The sequence below is a fragment of the Babylonia areolata genome, chromosome 19 (genome assembly GCF_041734735.1).
Source record: "Babylonia areolata isolate BAREFJ2019XMU chromosome 19, ASM4173473v1, whole genome shotgun sequence".
In the NCBI taxonomy this organism is placed as follows: domain Eukaryota; kingdom Metazoa; phylum Mollusca; class Gastropoda; order Neogastropoda; family Buccinidae; genus Babylonia; species Babylonia areolata.
In genome coordinates this window covers 40700088-40717221 of record NC_134894.1, presented here as the reverse complement: position 1 = coordinate 40717221, position 17134 = coordinate 40700088, and the positions used below count along the sequence as shown (strand labels likewise).

Below are 17134 nucleotides of genomic sequence, written 5' to 3'. Positions count from 1 at the left end.
GGAGGAAGAAGGTGGCTGAATGGCACAGACACGTATCTGCCAATACAGTGTCCGTAAGGGTCTATGTTCGAATCCCGCTCTCGCCCTTTCTCCCGAGTTTGACTTAAAAATCAGACTGGGCGTACAGGCACTCGGAATGAGACAATAAAGGGAAGACCCGTGTGCAGCAAGTACTTTGCGCACCAAAGAGAGCCCATGGTAACAAAAGAGTTGTCGTCTGGAAAACTTCTGGAGAAGAAATCCACTCTGATATATATATATATACATTTATGCGTGCTCTCAAGGCATGACTAGCGCGGTGGGTTATGCTGCTGTTGGGTATATGCGTAGCAGATGTGGTGTAGCTTGTTATCGATTTGTCCTAACACAATGACGCCTCGTTGAAAAACTAAAAATTGATTTTCGTGTGTGTGTGTGTGTGTGTGTGTGTGTGTGTGTGTGTGTGTGTGTTGTGTTTGTGTGTGTGTGTGTGTGTGTGCGTGCGTGCGTGCGCGCGCGCGCGCGCGCGCGCGCGCGTGTGTGTGTGTGTGTGTGTGTGTGTGTGTGTGTGTGTGTGTGTGTGTTTCAGGTGGAGGTACAGTAACAGCGAAACAAGACACAGAGCTGCAAGAATCAGCAAAGGAGGAAAACAGTGGATCGAAAACAATATCATATATATCAATATCATAACAAGAATAACACCACCACCACCACCAACAGAAACAACACCTATTACAATAACAGCAACAACAGTTGCGGTTGTTGATCGCGGGTATTGCATGAAAGAGCACGGTATCAGCTCAAGCTTATTATTGCTCAAGATTGTTCTTCTTTCAAGACTTTGTATATTGAACTCTGTTATGTTGTCTTGCTTCTTGAAATAAAACATTTAAACCAACAACAATAATCAGCAACAAGAACGACAACAACAATAACACCACCACCACCACCAGCAACAACACCAGCAACAACACCAATACACAATGCCTTCAACATTCCCACTCCACCTCTTAAGCACTTCAACGATGACAACAACATCGTCGTTGTTGTTGCTGACACCGCTGCTGACGATGTTGGTGTTTCTGATGCCGTCCTGTTCCGGGGGCACCTTCCAGCTACCAGAGCCCTCCTCAACCACTCTGGTCCAGAAGGTGACGGTGGAGTGTGGTGGGGGTCAGTGTCAACAGACAATGAATGCGAGCACCTGCATCAGTCTGAACGTCTGTGCCTTGAGCTGTCCCACCCAATCACGAACTGACTTTCCGTCAAAGGAGGTGAGTTTGTGTGTGTGTGTGTGTGTGTGTGTGTGTGTGTGTGTGTGTGTGTGTGTGTGTGTGTGTGTGTGTGTGACTCGACTCGACTTAATTTATTGTTATAAAATCCTAAAGGATTAATAGACACAACAACAAATGTGTGTGTGTTTGTGTGTGTGTGTGTGTGTGTGTGTGTGTGTGTGTGTGTGTGTGTGTGTGTGTGTGTGTGTGTGTTATTTCACCATAGCCTTCTTGTATTTTAACCCCTTGGTTGCAGAGGATTGGTGATTAGAGATAAGTGTGGAATGACTCCTACGTGCAGTTGTTACTTTTTGTGTACTCTGAACTGTTGGTTTGCTGAACACAAGTTATGCAATCACAAGATGAAGCAGACCAAGTAAATTTCTCGTGGAGACTTGACACCATGACCTGTGAGCTCAATGTGCCTCAGGTGAAAGCCCTTCACTGGTGATAACACTCGTCATCAGCAGTCTATGGGCTAAAAGCATGATTTTGCTCAGTCAGGATTCGATTGTACCTGGGGGTAGCAATCATCGTCGGGGGACTGAATATGCCGATGTGTTAGACAAGAATAGCGAGATTTCTATATTCGAAACTGGCGTAAATTATTAGAGTACATCAGTAAATGTCTATTTTATTATTAAAAAAAAAGAAGACTACGCCCAACTACTTGAGGAACCAGGTTACCCCCTATCCTCCGCCCCCCCCCAAAAAAAAACAACAACAACAACAACAAAAAAACCCACAACAAAACAACCAACAACAAAAAAACAACCACCCAAAAACAACAACCACGGCTTCTTCTTCAGATCCCTCTCACCTCCTGGATAAAGAGCGACGGGTGCAACGTCAGCACGGACCAAGCGAACGGACTGCCGGCCACCGCTGACCACACCAACGGTCTAGTGGCCGTGGACAACGCCGCTCTCTGTTCAATCAATGCCACTGATGCCTCCACCACCTCGGACCGTCTGGCGGTCAGCTTGTGGGTTCTGCCGTCCTGTAGCGGCAACTGGTCAGTGTGCACGCTCACATCCACGCAAATAACTTAAAAGTTAAACACACACACGCACGTGCGTTCGCGGCGAGCGCGAACACGCACGCACGCACGCACGCACGCACGCACACATCCATGCATAGACAGACAGACTGATAGACACAGACACACACACACTTCTCTTTCTCTCTCTCTCTCTCCATACTGTGTGTGTGTCTTTCTTTAATGTAATGTCTGATGTGTGTGTGTGTGTGTGTGTGTGTGTGTGTGTGTGTGTGTGTGTGTGTGTGTGTGTGTGTTTCATTCAGGAAGACAGAGAGACAGAGACATATAGATAAAAAAAACAAAAAACAAAAAAAACATACGCAAAAGAAAGGAAGCGCGAAGGAAAAAACGAAAGGAAGGAAGTGAATAAGCAGGCAAACAGGTAAACAAAGAAACACACAGGTAAACAAGAAAGCATGTAAAAAAAAAAAAAAAAAAAAAAAAAAAAAAAAAAAAGAGAGAAAAAAAATCCAATTGCTGCTGCTGCTCTTCTGGTTTCAGCACCCTGGCCCAAATTGGAAGTGGCATCAAAGTGTTTTTTCACGGCGAGAAACTGTGTGTCAACTCTGTCTGCAGTGACCCTTACTTCAACACCTGGAAACACCTTGTTCTGCAGGTTGGTTGTGCTGTGCTGTGCTGTGCTGTGCTGCATTGTTCTGTACTGTGCAGTACCGTATTGTACTGTATATTATATTGTGCTGTGCTATACTGTATTGTACTGTATGTTATAGTGTGCTGTGCTGTCCTGTATTGTGCTGTGCTATCTTCTACTATACTGTGTTGTACTGTGCTATACTGTGTTGCGCTGTCCTGTATTGTATTGTGCTGTGCTGTACTGTGCTACACTGTGCTGTGCAGGTCTGTATTGTACTGTGCTATGCTGTGCAGTCCTGTATTGTACTGTGCTATGCTGTGCTGTGCAGTCCTGTGTTGTACTGTGCTATGCAGTGCTGTGCAGTCCAGCATTCTACTGTGCTATGCTGTGCTGTGCAGTCCTGTATTGTACTGTGCTATGCTGTGATGTGCTGTCCTGTATTGTACTGTGCTATGCTGTGCTGTGCAGTCCTGTATTGTACTGTGCTGTGTTTTCCTGTATTGTACTGTGCTGTGCTGTACTGTGCTACACTATGCTATTCAGGTCTGTATTGTACTGTGCTATGCTGTGCTGTGCAGTCCTGTATTGTACTGTGCTATGCTGTGATGTGCTGTCCTGTATTGTACTGTGCTATGCTGTGATGTGCTGTCCTGTATTGTACTGTGCTATGCTGTGATGTGCTGTCCTGTATTGTACTGTGCTATGCTGTGATGTGCTGTCCTATATTGTACTGTGCTGTGCTGTGCTGTGCTGTCCTGTATTGTACTGTACTATGCTGTGATGTGCTGTCCTGTATTGTACTGTACTATGCTGTGATGTGCTGTCCTGTATTGTACTGTACTATGCTGTGATGTGCTGTCCTGTATTGTACTGTGCTATGCTGTGATGTGCTGTCCTGTATTGTACTGTACTATGCTGTGATGTGCTGTCCTGTATTGTACTGTGCTATGCTGTGATGTGCTGTCCTGTATTGTACTGTGCTATGCTGTGATGTGCTGTCCTATATTGTACTGTGCTATGCTGTGATGTGCTGTCCTATATTGTACTGTGCTATGCTGTGATGTGCTGTCCTGTATTGTACTGTGCTGTGCTTTGATGTGCTGTCCTGTATTGTATTGTGCTATGCTGTGATGTGATGTCCTCTATTGTACTATGCTATGCTGTGCTATACTGTGACGTATTGTACTGTGCTGTGCTGTACTGTGCTATGTTGTACTGTGCTGTGTTGTGCTGTCCTGTATTGTACTGTGCTGTGCCGTCCTGTATTGTACTGTGCTGTCAGTCCTGTATTGTACTGTACTGTATTGTACTGTGCTGTGCTGTACTGTGCTATATTGTGCTGTGCTGTATTGTGCTGTGCTGTATTGTACTGTGCTGTGCTGCATTGTACGGTGCTATGCTATTCTGTCCTGTATTATTCTGTGCTGTGCTGTATTGTACTGTACTGTATTGTACTGTGCTGTGCTGTATATGTGCTTTGGTGTTCAGTGCAGTGCTTTGTTATGCTCTGCAGTACATTGTAATGTATTGTACCGTGATTGTAATATACTGTTCTGTACTGCAGTGTACTGTATTATATTGCACTCTACCGCATTATGTTGTACTGTACTGTACTACACTGTGCTATACTGTACTGTACTGTGCTATACTGTACTGTACTACACTGTGCTATACTGTACTGTACTTTATTGTACTGTACTGCACTGCACTCGATTGTGCTGTCCTGTACTGTACTGTACTGTGATGTACCTTGGTATCTGTTCTATTCCATGTCGCGTTGTGCTATACTGTACTGTACTGTACTACACTGTGCTATACTGTACTGCACTACACTGTGCTATACTGTACTGTACTACACTGTGCTATACTGTACTGCACTACACTGTGCTATACTGTACTGTACTTTATTGTACTGTACTGCACTGCGCTCCATTGTGCTGTCCTGTACTGTACTGTAATGTAATGTACCTTGGTATCTATTCTATTCCATGTCGCGTTATGCTATACTGTACTGTACTGTATGTTACCGTGTTGCTCTTTACTGTGCTGTGTTGATTTATCATGCTGTGTCTTCATGTTGTATCGTTGTGTTGTTATGTTATGTTGTATCCCCATGTTACACGTTATTGTGTCGCGTTGTATTGCTTCGCTGCGATGTGGGCATAATGTCTTGTTAGACATACTAGCATAATGTAATATCATCATGACTGTAATTATGACCCGCCTCCTCCTCCTCCTCCTCCTCCTCATCATCATCATCATCATCATCATTTGTCATCATCATCATCATCAGCGCCGTCGTCGTCACAGTCATCATAATCATCACTGTTATTGCTGTAAGACCCCAGTCACTCGCGGTCGTTTGACAGATCAGCAGTGACAGACTGACTTTTGCTGCGGACGGAGAATTCAAAACTGTGACCGCCAATACTCCATCCTTTGCTGTGCCCACTGTGTCCAGTCCGCTGACGGTCATTCTGGGCGCGCGCACAGGTAGGCAGAGCTTCTTTTCATTCGTTTATCAATTTATTAATTCATTAGTTAATTTGTTTATTTGTTTATTTATTTGTCTATTTATTTATTCATGTTTCAATTTATCTATCAATTTTTTTTGTCAGTTTGGTTATTTTGTTTATTTATTTCATCAAAAATATTTTACTTCATTTTGGTCTATATTTTATATCATTATTATTATTTTATTTTATTTTATTTTATTTTATTTTACTTTTTATTCATTGTTGCTGCTCCATTAGCACCGTTTCTGTGCTCATCTTGAATCCACCTTCCACCCCCACCCCCACCCCCCACCGTTTGGAAACGTAAAAGGTGAGAAATGTGAGAACTGCTGAAACCTTGATATTTTGTTGATTTCGTAGGTGTGTGTGTGTGTGTGTGTGTGTGTGTGTGTGTGTGTGTGTGTGTGTGTGTGTGTGTGTGTGTGTGTGTGCGTGTGTGCGTGCGTGCGTATGTGTGCAGGCAACGACATACAGGCGGGGGATTCCTACCAGATGTACGACGTGCGTTACTATGATGATGTCCTCACATCCAGGTGAGTGACTAACTGACTGGCTGAGTCCACGTTTGATTGGTTGGTTGGCTGGTCGGTGCCTGTGATTTGTCGACTGATTAATCAATCGATTGATTTGTGAATGTTGGTTGAGTTAGTTGACTTGGACATCAATCATCATCTTATTAAAGCCGTCTTCTCCGCCTCTTTAGCATGAAAATAGTTATGATGATGATTATGATGATGAAGATCATGGCGATGCTCATAACAGCACTGTTAAGATAATGGTGATAATGATGATGAAGATAAGGACGACGAATATATATATATATATATATATATATATATATATATATATATATATATATATCTTATCAGTTTCTGTAATGGTAGGTTTGAAATGTCAACATGACTCCTACTACTACTACTATTACGTTTACTACTGCTGGTGCTGTTGCCGTACTACTGGTGCTGCTGCTACTACTACAGCTACTGCTACTCTGCCTATTACTGCTGCTACTACTGGTGCTGCTGCTACTACTACAGCTACTGCTACTCTGCCTATTACTGCTGCTGCTACTACTACTACCATTGCTGCTGCTGCTACTACTTGTAACTACTACTACTGCTTTTTCCGCTACGACAACAACTACCACTACTACTGCTGCTGCTGCTCCTCTTCCTCCTCCTCCTGCTGCTGTTGCAGCTGATACTGCTACTATTTACTGATCATGATGACGACTGCGACGACGACATAGCACACTACACGCACCCTCCAATCCTCCATTGGACAGCCTATAAAGCAACTTTTAACCAGAAAAAACAAGCAAACAAACAAAAAAGCAAACAAACGAAACCAAACCAATCGAAAAACGGGTGTTCCCACAGAGAGATAAAGCAAATCTTCAACAACGAAACTTTGGGCAACGCCGGGCAAGTCAGCGAGTGTCGCTGCCCTCATTCACACCTGACCTTGACCCCCAACGACCCCTACACGTGTCAGAACGAGAACGAGGACAAGGCCGCTCGCGTAGAGATGACCTTCAACACGGCTGACACGCTGGTGGGGGGCGCGGGGAGCGGGGCGTGGGCGGGGCCGGACAGTGGTCAGTTTGTGCTGATGGTGGGGCTGTCAGATGAGTACCATGTGAGCCATGTTTCTTTTTATTTTATTTTAATTTTCCATTTAGTATTTAGTTAACTCTTCACACACACACACACACACACACACACACACACACACACACACACACACACATGATGAAGCCATGTGGACGAAAATTTGAGAATGTAAAGGAAAAGGGGGCAGTCTTTTTTTTTTTTTTTTTTTTTTTTTTTGAAGTTGGGGTTTTCCGGCAGTTTGGCAATTTCTGTTGTCTTATCGGTGATTAACCCCCACTGAAAATAATCAAAAATTTTTTTAAGTGTAACGACATACAATTAGAATTTCTGCACTATTGTGCAATGGCTTACACATACATACACTCTCTTCTACCGAGCTTTGTATAACAAGAGAAAACTTCGCGATGGGCCGTTCTCGAGGGGCAGCTGGAGTCCAGCAGGCAGTGTCCAATGTCCCTTGCAGCCCCGTAGATGTTGAGCCAACATTGTGGGTTTTGTCTTCTCTCTTATATGGTGCAGAAAATTATTTTCATGAAGCGGCGCCAGGTGTTCCAGACCTTACCTTCTCTGATTGATGAGTTTTTAATACTGTCGCAGGTGGAGAACGTGGAGGCAGGGTTGAGCAGCAGCTTACACGGAAGTCTGGAGATTGTCTTACCCAACTCCGAAAACAAATCGATGACATGCCAGAATATGGTCTGCAGTGTGGATCTGTAAGTGTATGTGTGTGTGTGTGTGTGTGTGTGTGTGTGTGTGTGTGTGTGCAGGAGGTCTGGGTGTGGGCGAAGGAGGGGAAGTGGCGGTGGTTGGTTGTTCGCGTGTGTGATTGTCTGGTTGGCTGGCTGGTATGCTGACTTACATGCATCTGTGCATAATCGTTTTAACTTTGAAAATATTTCTTTCTTTCTTGCTGACCTATCTGTCTGTCAATCTGTTTTGCCTTTTCTCTCATCTCTTTCATTCCTGCAGCATTTGTAGTATGCTCTCAAGTCCCTACCAGCGCGTTGTGTCAATTCTTTGGTCAGGCAGTATGCACTGATAACTGTTCCTCATTCATTAACACGCCACTCTGCAGTGACATGACTCTTTGTCTTCCAAAGGAGCGTGGCCGCCCAGGACATGAGTCCCGCGGTCTTCGCGACCCGTGTGATGCGGCAGTTCAACTTGACGTACTCCGACACCAGTCCCCAGGCCAGTCCACCTGTGGTGCTCACCCACCTCGTCGTTACTGGCAGGTAGGGGGACAGTGCGACCTTTCTATGCAGCAGTTTGGGTAAGGGATGTAGAGACAGTGCGACCTGTCTAGGCAGCAGTTTGGGTAAGGGATGTGGAGATAGTGCGACCTGTCTAGGCAGCAGTTTGGGTAAGGGATGTAGAGACAGTGCGACCTGTCTAGACAGCAGTTTGGGTAAGACATGTAGAGACAGTGCGACCTGTCTAGACAGCAGTTTGGGTAAGGGATGTGGAGACAGTGCGACCTGTCTAGGCAGCACTTAGGCATTGGACGTGGGCACAGTGCGACCTGTCTAGGCAGCACTTAGGCATTGGACGGGGGGACAGTGCGACCTGTCTAGGCAGCAGTTTGGGTAAGGAACGTGGAGACAGTGCGACCTGTCTAGGCAGCAGTTAGGCATTGGACGTGGGGACAGTGCGACCTGTCTAGGCAGCAGTTAGGCATTGGACGTGGAGACAGTGCGACCTGTCTAGACAGCAGACTGGTTTTAAGGCGCCGGCTGCCCGTCTTCGCCCGTTCTACTTGTCAGTGGAAACGGCTTCACCACGTGAAGGCCATAAGTTGCGTTTTAGCTGACAGAGGCTTTTTGAGACGCACGCCTTTCGAGCATTTTATTGAGCAGTGAGAGCTTATTCTCACTGCTCATCCCCGGCATAACAGCCTTTAGATTGTGTGTGACTTTTCATGGATGGAAGCCTAAAAAAAGGAAAGATCGGCTCACTGATGTGCACAGATTGAGTGAATGCTAGATGAACAGACTATAAATGAATAAACGATAAACGATCATTGCCGACGATTTTCTGTACAATGCAACATGGCAAGAGTCGAAAACCACGTAAACTGGACCACGGCATTTGCTATAGGCAATATCGTTTTAAGTGAGCACGATCATTGTCGTTGAAACTTGTCCCTGAATTAAGGATAGTCTTCTGAAACAGTACCCCTGATAGGGGTCATGGAACTGAGCTGAGTGATTTAATTCCTATTTTAGGATCCTAAATCCAGGGATCTATTTTAATGGCGATTTTCGTCCATAATTGAAGCGATATTACCAGCTGTGGATGATGTTGCTCATTTTCTTGTAGTCCCAGTTTTCGACCCTATTTTGAGGGTTATTGTACTTATTTTCGATACAGATTTAGTTGCCACACTATGTGTGCAGTCAATAGCCGAGTGGTTAAAACGTAGGACTTTCAATCTGAGGGTCCCGGGTTCGAATCTCGGTAACAGTGCCTGGTGGGTGAAGGGTGTAGATTTATCCGACCTTCCAGGTCAACATATGTGCTGACCTACTAATGTCTGAACCCCCTTCGCGTGCATACGCACACAGAAGATCAAATACGCACCTTAAAAATTCTTTAATCAATGTCAGCGTTCGGTGGGTTATGGAAACAAGAACATACCTAGCATGCACCCCCCCCCGAAAACGGAGTATGGCTGCCTATATTGCAGGGTAAATCAACAAAAAGGTCACACACGTAAAATCTTACATGTCTGTCTAACTGTGTGTGTGCGCGCGTGCCTGAAACATAATTAAATGACACAGGAAACGAATGAAGAGCGCCCAATGGCAGCCGTCAGTCGGCTCTACGCAGGCAGGCAGCCTGTTGTGCAAATGACCCCGTGTTTGTAGAGCGCTTAGTGCTTGGTCTCTGACCGAGTATAGGCACTATTTAAGTATCCACATCATTATCATCAACTTACCAGGTCTACAAAGTCGTCTGCAGTGAGACGTTCCGTCTGTGCCGATCAGAGAACCTCTCTTTTCGATTTTATTTCCCCCACCATCGCCTCTTCCAACCATGCAAAGGAAAGCAAAGAAACAAACAAAAAAGAATGTAGGCTTGAGTCCACAAGTGTTGGTATGTGTTTATATGCGTCATTTTGCGTCATTGTAAAACCCAAATCTTTTTTTTTGTAGGACTGCATGTCATTTCTCAATTGTTTGCTTTTAAAAAAAAAAAAAAAAAAAAAAAAAAAAAGCGCGCGAAAGTTTTCGTTTTCATATGTCCCAGAATTTAGACCACTAAAGTAGGAAAATACACCAAAGGTAATCACAACACATCATGCAGAGGAAGAGAGACGTAGACTGACAGACACACACACAGACAGACAGACAAAGAACATACCTTAACACAAGGGCTGAATTTTCAACTGTTGGTTTCTCTCCTGTGCAGGTGTAACTGTGGCGGGAACGCAGCCAGCTGCAACATCACAGCTTCTCCATACGTCTGTGATTGTGACAGTGACACCCACACTAAAGACCAACGATGCCAGACCTGTGTAGACAATCGGTTCCGCCAACCGGCTCAGTTCGACTGCCAAGGCATATGTAACTGTAGTGATGCAGGCGTCGTAAACAAACAGCAGATGTGTGACCAGGTACGTGTGTGTGTGTGTGTGTGTGTGTGTGTGTGTGTGTGTGTGTGTGTGTGGAGGGGTGGGTGAGGGCGCGGGAAAGCAGGAAAGGTGACGGTACATTGAGACTCTCTCTCCTGTCTCTCTCTTTTCTTTTCTTTTTTTTTTTTTTTTGATAATGAGACTCGCTCTTTTCCTTTGTCTTACCCCTTTAATCTCTTGAAACTCTCTCACACACAGCCCGGTCGGGAGCGAATGTAAGAACACACACACACACACACACACACACACACACACACACACACACACACACACACAGCCCGGTCGGGAGCGAATGTAACAACACACACACACACACACACACACACACACACACACACACACACACACACACACACACGGAGAAGTTGCGTTGTTCATATTACTAATTCCAATGACACAATCAGAATTATGTTCTTACTCCTTCTTCATATGGGGGCTATGGCCTTGTTTGAATAATCCAACTTGAATCTTGAATCTGTCACACATACACACCCACTCTCTCTGTCTGTCTGTCTCGCTTTGTCGGTTTTCAAACGCAAATGAATGAATGTACAATGATAATAATTCACGTGGAACCCACCCACCTACGCTCCTGCATTGTATCAGCCCAAACCTTTACCACTTGCTGCAATTATTCCAATAATAATAATAATAATAATGGATACTTATATAGCACACTATCCAGAAATCTGCTCTAGGTGCTTTACAAAAACGCTTTTGTTAACATAAAACATTATATCTATGTTACATACACACACCAAAATGTGACCACACACACACACACACACACACACACACACACACGCACGCACGCACGCACGCACGCACGCACACACGCACACACACTGCATACATACATTTTAACATACATGTGTATCTAACAGCTACCCTAACACATACGCACACATAGGCAGGCACAAACTTACATAAACACACGCAAACACACCATAAGAAAAAATGTTTAAAAAAAATAATAATGAAAAATAAATAGACAAATAAAAACAGGACGGGGGAGCGTGTCAGTGCAAACCCAACGTGGAAGGGGCCCTCTGTGACGCCTGCAAGTACTGGACCCACTCTCTGGACCTGTCCAACCCCCTCGGCTGCCACGAGTGCGAGTGCCACCACAACGGCTCCGTGTCCTGCGACCCGCAGAGCGGCGACTGCACGTGCAAGGCCAACGTGAAAGCGCCCACGTGTGACCGGTGCGAGGACGGGCATTTTGACGTGGGGCCCGCCCTGGAGTGCCAGCCCTGCGGCTGCGACCCGAAAGGGGTCAAGCCCAACAGTGTCTGCGACGGGGAGTCCGGGCAGTGTGTTTGTAAGGACTTGGTGCAAGGTGAGTCAGTGTGGTTTGTATGACAGTCAGTCGTGTTTGACTATGACCATTAGACCAGCAGAGGAGGCATACTTAACTACTGCTGTATCGACTATCTCGGCTAGAGTTTTGATTATAGCGGAGAGTGTCTTGCCCAGGTTACACCCCCACCCTCTCGTCCAAGAGGGTTTTTAGGACAGTCGGTGTTAGGATGGTTTCCAAAGGCCAACTAGCTCCACCCTCTCCCCCCCCCCCGCCCCTGATCCTCCCCCCTCCTCCCCTCTCCCAAGGCTGCAGCACTGAGTATGGTGAGCGGCAAGAGGCAAGGCAAGGCAAGAAGTTTATTTCGTGTGTCCCCCTGGGGGCATTGAAACATTACATTCATCCATCTTTTACACATTTCATGCAAACAAAAAAAGAGTGATGTCAAAAACTAGAAATAGGCCCATTCGTTCAACGTCTCAATATGCATAATGACAAGTAATATTTCATTAATGATACAAACAAAAATTCCCTTTCAATAGACAAAATTCTTATGAAAAAAAACCCACTACGTATAGAAGAAACAAAAGATTTAAGTTTTAGCAGTATTCTTTTTTTCTTTCTTTCAGAAAACAATAAGTACAATTTATTGGAATTTCGGCGGCTTCTATGATACGTAGATAAACATTTTTGTTTGACGTTTAAGAAAAAAAAGGTGAACTGTGAAGCTGGTGTGCGATCAATGTGTCTCTTTTTTCTTGTTGTAGTTAAAAACTGTGGAGTTTTTTTTGTTTTTGTTTTTAATCGGTGGGGGTGATGATTATTCTGCCTCCTTTTTTTTATTTTTTATTTTTTATTGTCGTTTATACTGGGAAGTTTTTAATCGACTTGCTTGGCTGATTGATTGGCTAGCGACGGGCGCAATTGCCGAGTGGTTAAAGCGTTGGACTGTCAATTTGAGGGTCCCGGGTTCGAATCACGGTGATGGCGCCTGGTGGGTAAAGGGTGGAGATTTTTACGATCTCCCAGGTCAACATATGTGCAGACCTGCTAGTGCCTGAACCCCCTTCGTGTGTATATGCAAGCAGAAGATCAAATACGCACGTTAAAGATCCTGTAATCCATGTCAGCGTTCGGTGGGTTATGGAAACAAGAACATACCCAGCATGCACACCCCCGAAAACGCAGTATGGCTGCCTACATGGCGGGGTAAAAACGGTCATACACGTAAAAGCCCACTCGTGTGTATACGAGTGAACGCGGAAGAAGAAGAAGAAGAATGGCTAGCTTGGTGGTTATCTATCTGGCTAGTTAATGTGTTGTTGTTGTTTTTTTTTCGATGTGCTTTTTTTTTTTTCTTATAGCAAATTTATGATTAGTGCTCAAGGCGAGGTATGACGCAACGGGATCGAGTGCAACTGTCGTGGTGTGTGGTTTTTTGTTGCTGTTGTTGTTTTTTTCCGCCCTGTCTTACCTTGCACTTCCTCGTATAGTGTTGTTCTGTAGTGCATTGTTCTGTAGCGTACTGTGCTGTAGTGTACTGTGCTGTACTGTGCTGTTCTGTAGTGTACTGTGCTGCACTGTGCTGTTCTGTAGTGTACTGTGATGTAGTGTATTGTGCTGTAGTGCACTGTTCTGTGCTGTACTGTGCTATTCTGTAGTGCACTGTTCTGTAGTGTACTGTGCTGTACTGTGCTGTGCTGTACTGTGCTATTCTGTAGTGCACTGTTCTGTAGTGTACTGTGCTGTACTGTGCTATTCTGTAGTGTACTGTGCTGTACTGTGCTATTCTGTAGTGTGCTGTGCTGTAGTGTACTGTGCTGTACTGTGCTATTCTGTAGTGCACTGTTCTGTAGTGTACTGTGCTGTACTGTGCTATTCTGTAGTGTACTGTGCTGTACTGTGCTATTCTGTAGTGTGCTGTTCTGTAGTGTGCTGTGCTGTACTGTGCTATTCTGTAGTGTACTGTGCTGTACTGTGCTATTCTGTAGTGCACTGTTCTGTAGTGTACTGTGCTGTACTGTGCTGTTCTGTAGTGTACTGTGCTGTACTGTGCTGTTCTGTAGTGTACTGTGCTGTAGTGTACTGTGCTGTACTGTGCTATTCTGTAGTGTACTGTGCTGTACTGTACTGTTCTGTAGTGTACTGTGCTGTAGTGTACTGTTCTGTAGTGTACTGTGCTGAAGTGTACTGTGCTGTACTGTTCTGTAGTGTACTGTGCTGAAGTGTACTGTGCTGTACTGTGCTGCTGTGCTGTACTGTGCTGTTCTGTAGTGTACTGTGCTGTACTGTACTGTTCTGTAGTGTACTGTGCTTTACTGTGCTGTTCTGTAGTGTACTGTACTGTAGTGTACTGTGCTGTGGTGTACTGTGCTTTACTGTGCTGTTCTGTAGTGTACTGTGCTGTACTGTGCTGTTCTGTAGTGTACTGTACTGTAGTGTACTGTGCTGTAGTGTACTGTGCTGTAGTGTACTGTGCTGTAGTGTACTGCTGTGCTGTACTGTGCTGTTCTGTAGTGTACTGTTCTGTGGTGTACTGTGCTGTAGTGTACTGTGCTGTAGTGTACTGTACTGCGTTGCGTTGGAAATGACAAGAAAATGATAGACAGACACACAGACAGAAAGCAAAGAAGGGAAGGATGAAATAAAGAAACACAAAATCAGGGGTCATGGGCATTGATTTTGTACAGACCAAACAAACATTTGAGGCGAAGACGACAAGAATCAATGCTGACAGATGTCAGAGCAGGGATGAATCAAAGAGGATGGAAAGGAATAAAGAAAGAAAGAAAGAAAAAAAGACAGACAAACCGATAGAAGTGTGGGTTTGTACAGGTCGCACGTGCAATGAATGCAAAGACGAGTACTACGACCTGCAAATGACGCAGTCCCAAGGTTGTCTCCCCTGCGGCTGCAGCCCGGTCGGGAGCGAAAGTAAGCTGTGTGACAAGGTCACGGGTCAGTGCCCGTGTCAAGGGGGCGTGGCCATTGGCAACAGAACATGTGTAAGATTTTTTTTTCTTCTTAAATCTCAGTGTTCTTCTTTGTCTTTTTGCATTTTGTTCTTCTTTGTTCTTCACCTTCTCTTTATCCTCTTCCCCCGCCTTCTCTTCTTCCTCCCCCCCCCCCTTCCAAATCCTCCTCCTCTCCTCCTACTTCTGTTTCGTGAAAGTTATCTTCTTGTTATATTCTTATAGTCTTCCTCTTCTTCTTGGATTTGTTCATGATAGTGTTTTGGTCTCTCTCTTTTTTTCTTTTTTTTTTGTTGCCATCAATTGGCAATAAAAAAATGTTTTATTAATTAATTATACACAATGTAAAGCATATCGGTTTTATAATAACCGATTTTTTCAGTCTAATCAGAAATGCACAGTGTTATAATAAAACAAAAAAGAAAGAAAAAAGCAACAATAACAACAACAACAAAATGCATATCTCAAAGGCTTCATTCGTTTTAACATGCATTCGCCAGTTGTAAAGGTACTTAGCAGAATTCGTTGCTCAAAGTTTCCATTTCCAGTCAACGATTTTGTATAGCAATACATGCGTGCATAGATTCCCAAGCACACATCTGCACACTGTTGAACTGTTCATTATTGTATTGTATCCTATTTCACTCCAGTCACAACGGATCACTCTGCATTAGACTCAGGCTGCTCTCTCAGAGGAAAAAAAAAAAAGCGTGTTGCCACCATGATCTTGCGCCACTCATACCAGTTTCTTATTTTCTCAGCGCTTGTGGTTAGTATAATTTTTTCCCCTCCAGTTTTGCCAGGTACAACTCTCCTGTTGCTGTGGATTTATTTTATTAGGTCCTTGCTGCACGCGGGAGCTAAATCTGTCTTCTCCTCTGAAAGACTAGCACCCTGACCACCACACAATAATAATAATGATGATGATAACAATGATAATAATAATGATATTAACGCAAATACTACTACTGTTACTACTACTACTACTACTACTACTGCTATCAATGAAGAAGGCAGCAACACCTGTGCCGTTGTATCTTCCACATGCTTGCAGACACCACAGATCCTGTCGGTGGAACCCCGCTACGGACCATTGATCGGCGGCACTCTGTTGACCATTCGTGGTCAGTTGCTGGGCAACAGTAGCCAGCCTCCCTCTGTCTTTCTGCACAATGAACCTCAGATTGTCAAATCGCAGTGAGTGGCTGGGCAGTCTGCCCGTCTGTCTGCCTGTCTGTCTATCTGGTCGTTTGTATGAATATCTAGTCGGTCAATAAGTGTTTGGATTGGGACAGTTCCCCGCCCCCTCTCCCCCTCACCCCAAGCGTTGAGCTTCTCGTTCTCACGTGAAATGTAAAATTGGGTCGCTTTTCAATCGCAATATTGAAGGGGTGAATTCAGTGTTGACGTGTAAACTGTTGAAATAGTTTGGTTTGATTGTGTATGCTCGTGTAAACCCGTGCACGCATCACTTTGGTTTGCACCTGTCTTATGTCACAGTACTCAGTCCCATTCTGATCTCTGCGATATGCAGTTTCCCTCATAGTTTTTGTTCGTTGTTTTGTATTAGTCTCTTTTCGTCTTGTCTTTCTCTTCCTCCAACTTCCACCCCTTTCCCCCCCACGCCTTTGCTCTCTCTCTCTCTCTCTCTCTCTCTCTCATTCTTTTGCATTTCACATGTGTTCTTTTACAGTAATAATGATACTTGTGGAAACGGGTTGGCAAAGTTTAAAGCTGAAATACGCACCTACCCCCACTTCCCACCCACCCACCCACCCTCTCTCCCTATATATATGCAAGAGTGGGACGAGTCAGTAATGTCTAAAGATATATATCATAACTACAGACTGTTTAAAACTGGTTTTCAGTGTGAGCAATATTTTGACTTTGTGATAAACAGTTCGGCTTGGTTTGCTCCCAATAAATGGATAATCTTTTAGAACATTCGAACGTAATTCAAATTACGCATGTAAACGTTGTAATGTGGTCGAAGATGAAAATCATTTTATAAACAATTGTGTCCTTTACAATAACCTGCGGCAAAAACATCTGAACTCTGAAGGTCAATCGTATGTTCACTTGCTGAAGAATGGTTCTGTTTACAGTATTCGTAAACTCTGCGTTTATATATTTAATGCCATGAAGAGACGACAGGAATTCTGTGACAACAATGAGGAAAGTTAGAATTAATTTACTATGCACAAGAAGC

General features: G+C 44.4%; 1 protein-coding gene across 3 annotated transcripts in view; it reads left to right on the top strand.

Moving 5' to 3' along the window:
• LOC143293708 (uncharacterized) overlaps positions 1–17134 on the top strand; it is a 66652-nt gene that overhangs the window by 32219 nt on the left and 17299 nt on the right. For all 3 annotated transcript variants that reach the window (XM_076604893.1, XM_076604892.1, XM_076604894.1), the window contains exons 2-13: positions 569–1253; positions 2063–2268; positions 2797–2911; positions 5260–5383; positions 5867–5939; positions 6786–7044; positions 7617–7732; positions 8120–8254; positions 10431–10635; positions 11659–11992; positions 14789–14958; positions 15980–16122. In XM_076604893.1, the coding sequence (XP_076461008.1) occupies positions 963–1253; positions 2063–2268; positions 2797–2911; positions 5260–5383; positions 5867–5939; positions 6786–7044; positions 7617–7732; positions 8120–8254; positions 10431–10635; positions 11659–11992; positions 14789–14958; positions 15980–16122 (2171 nt within the window). In that variant the 5' untranslated portion in view covers positions 569–962. The remainder of the gene's footprint in view (positions 1–568; positions 1254–2062; positions 2269–2796; positions 2912–5259; positions 5384–5866; positions 5940–6785; positions 7045–7616; positions 7733–8119; positions 8255–10430; positions 10636–11658; positions 11993–14788; positions 14959–15979; positions 16123–17134) is intronic.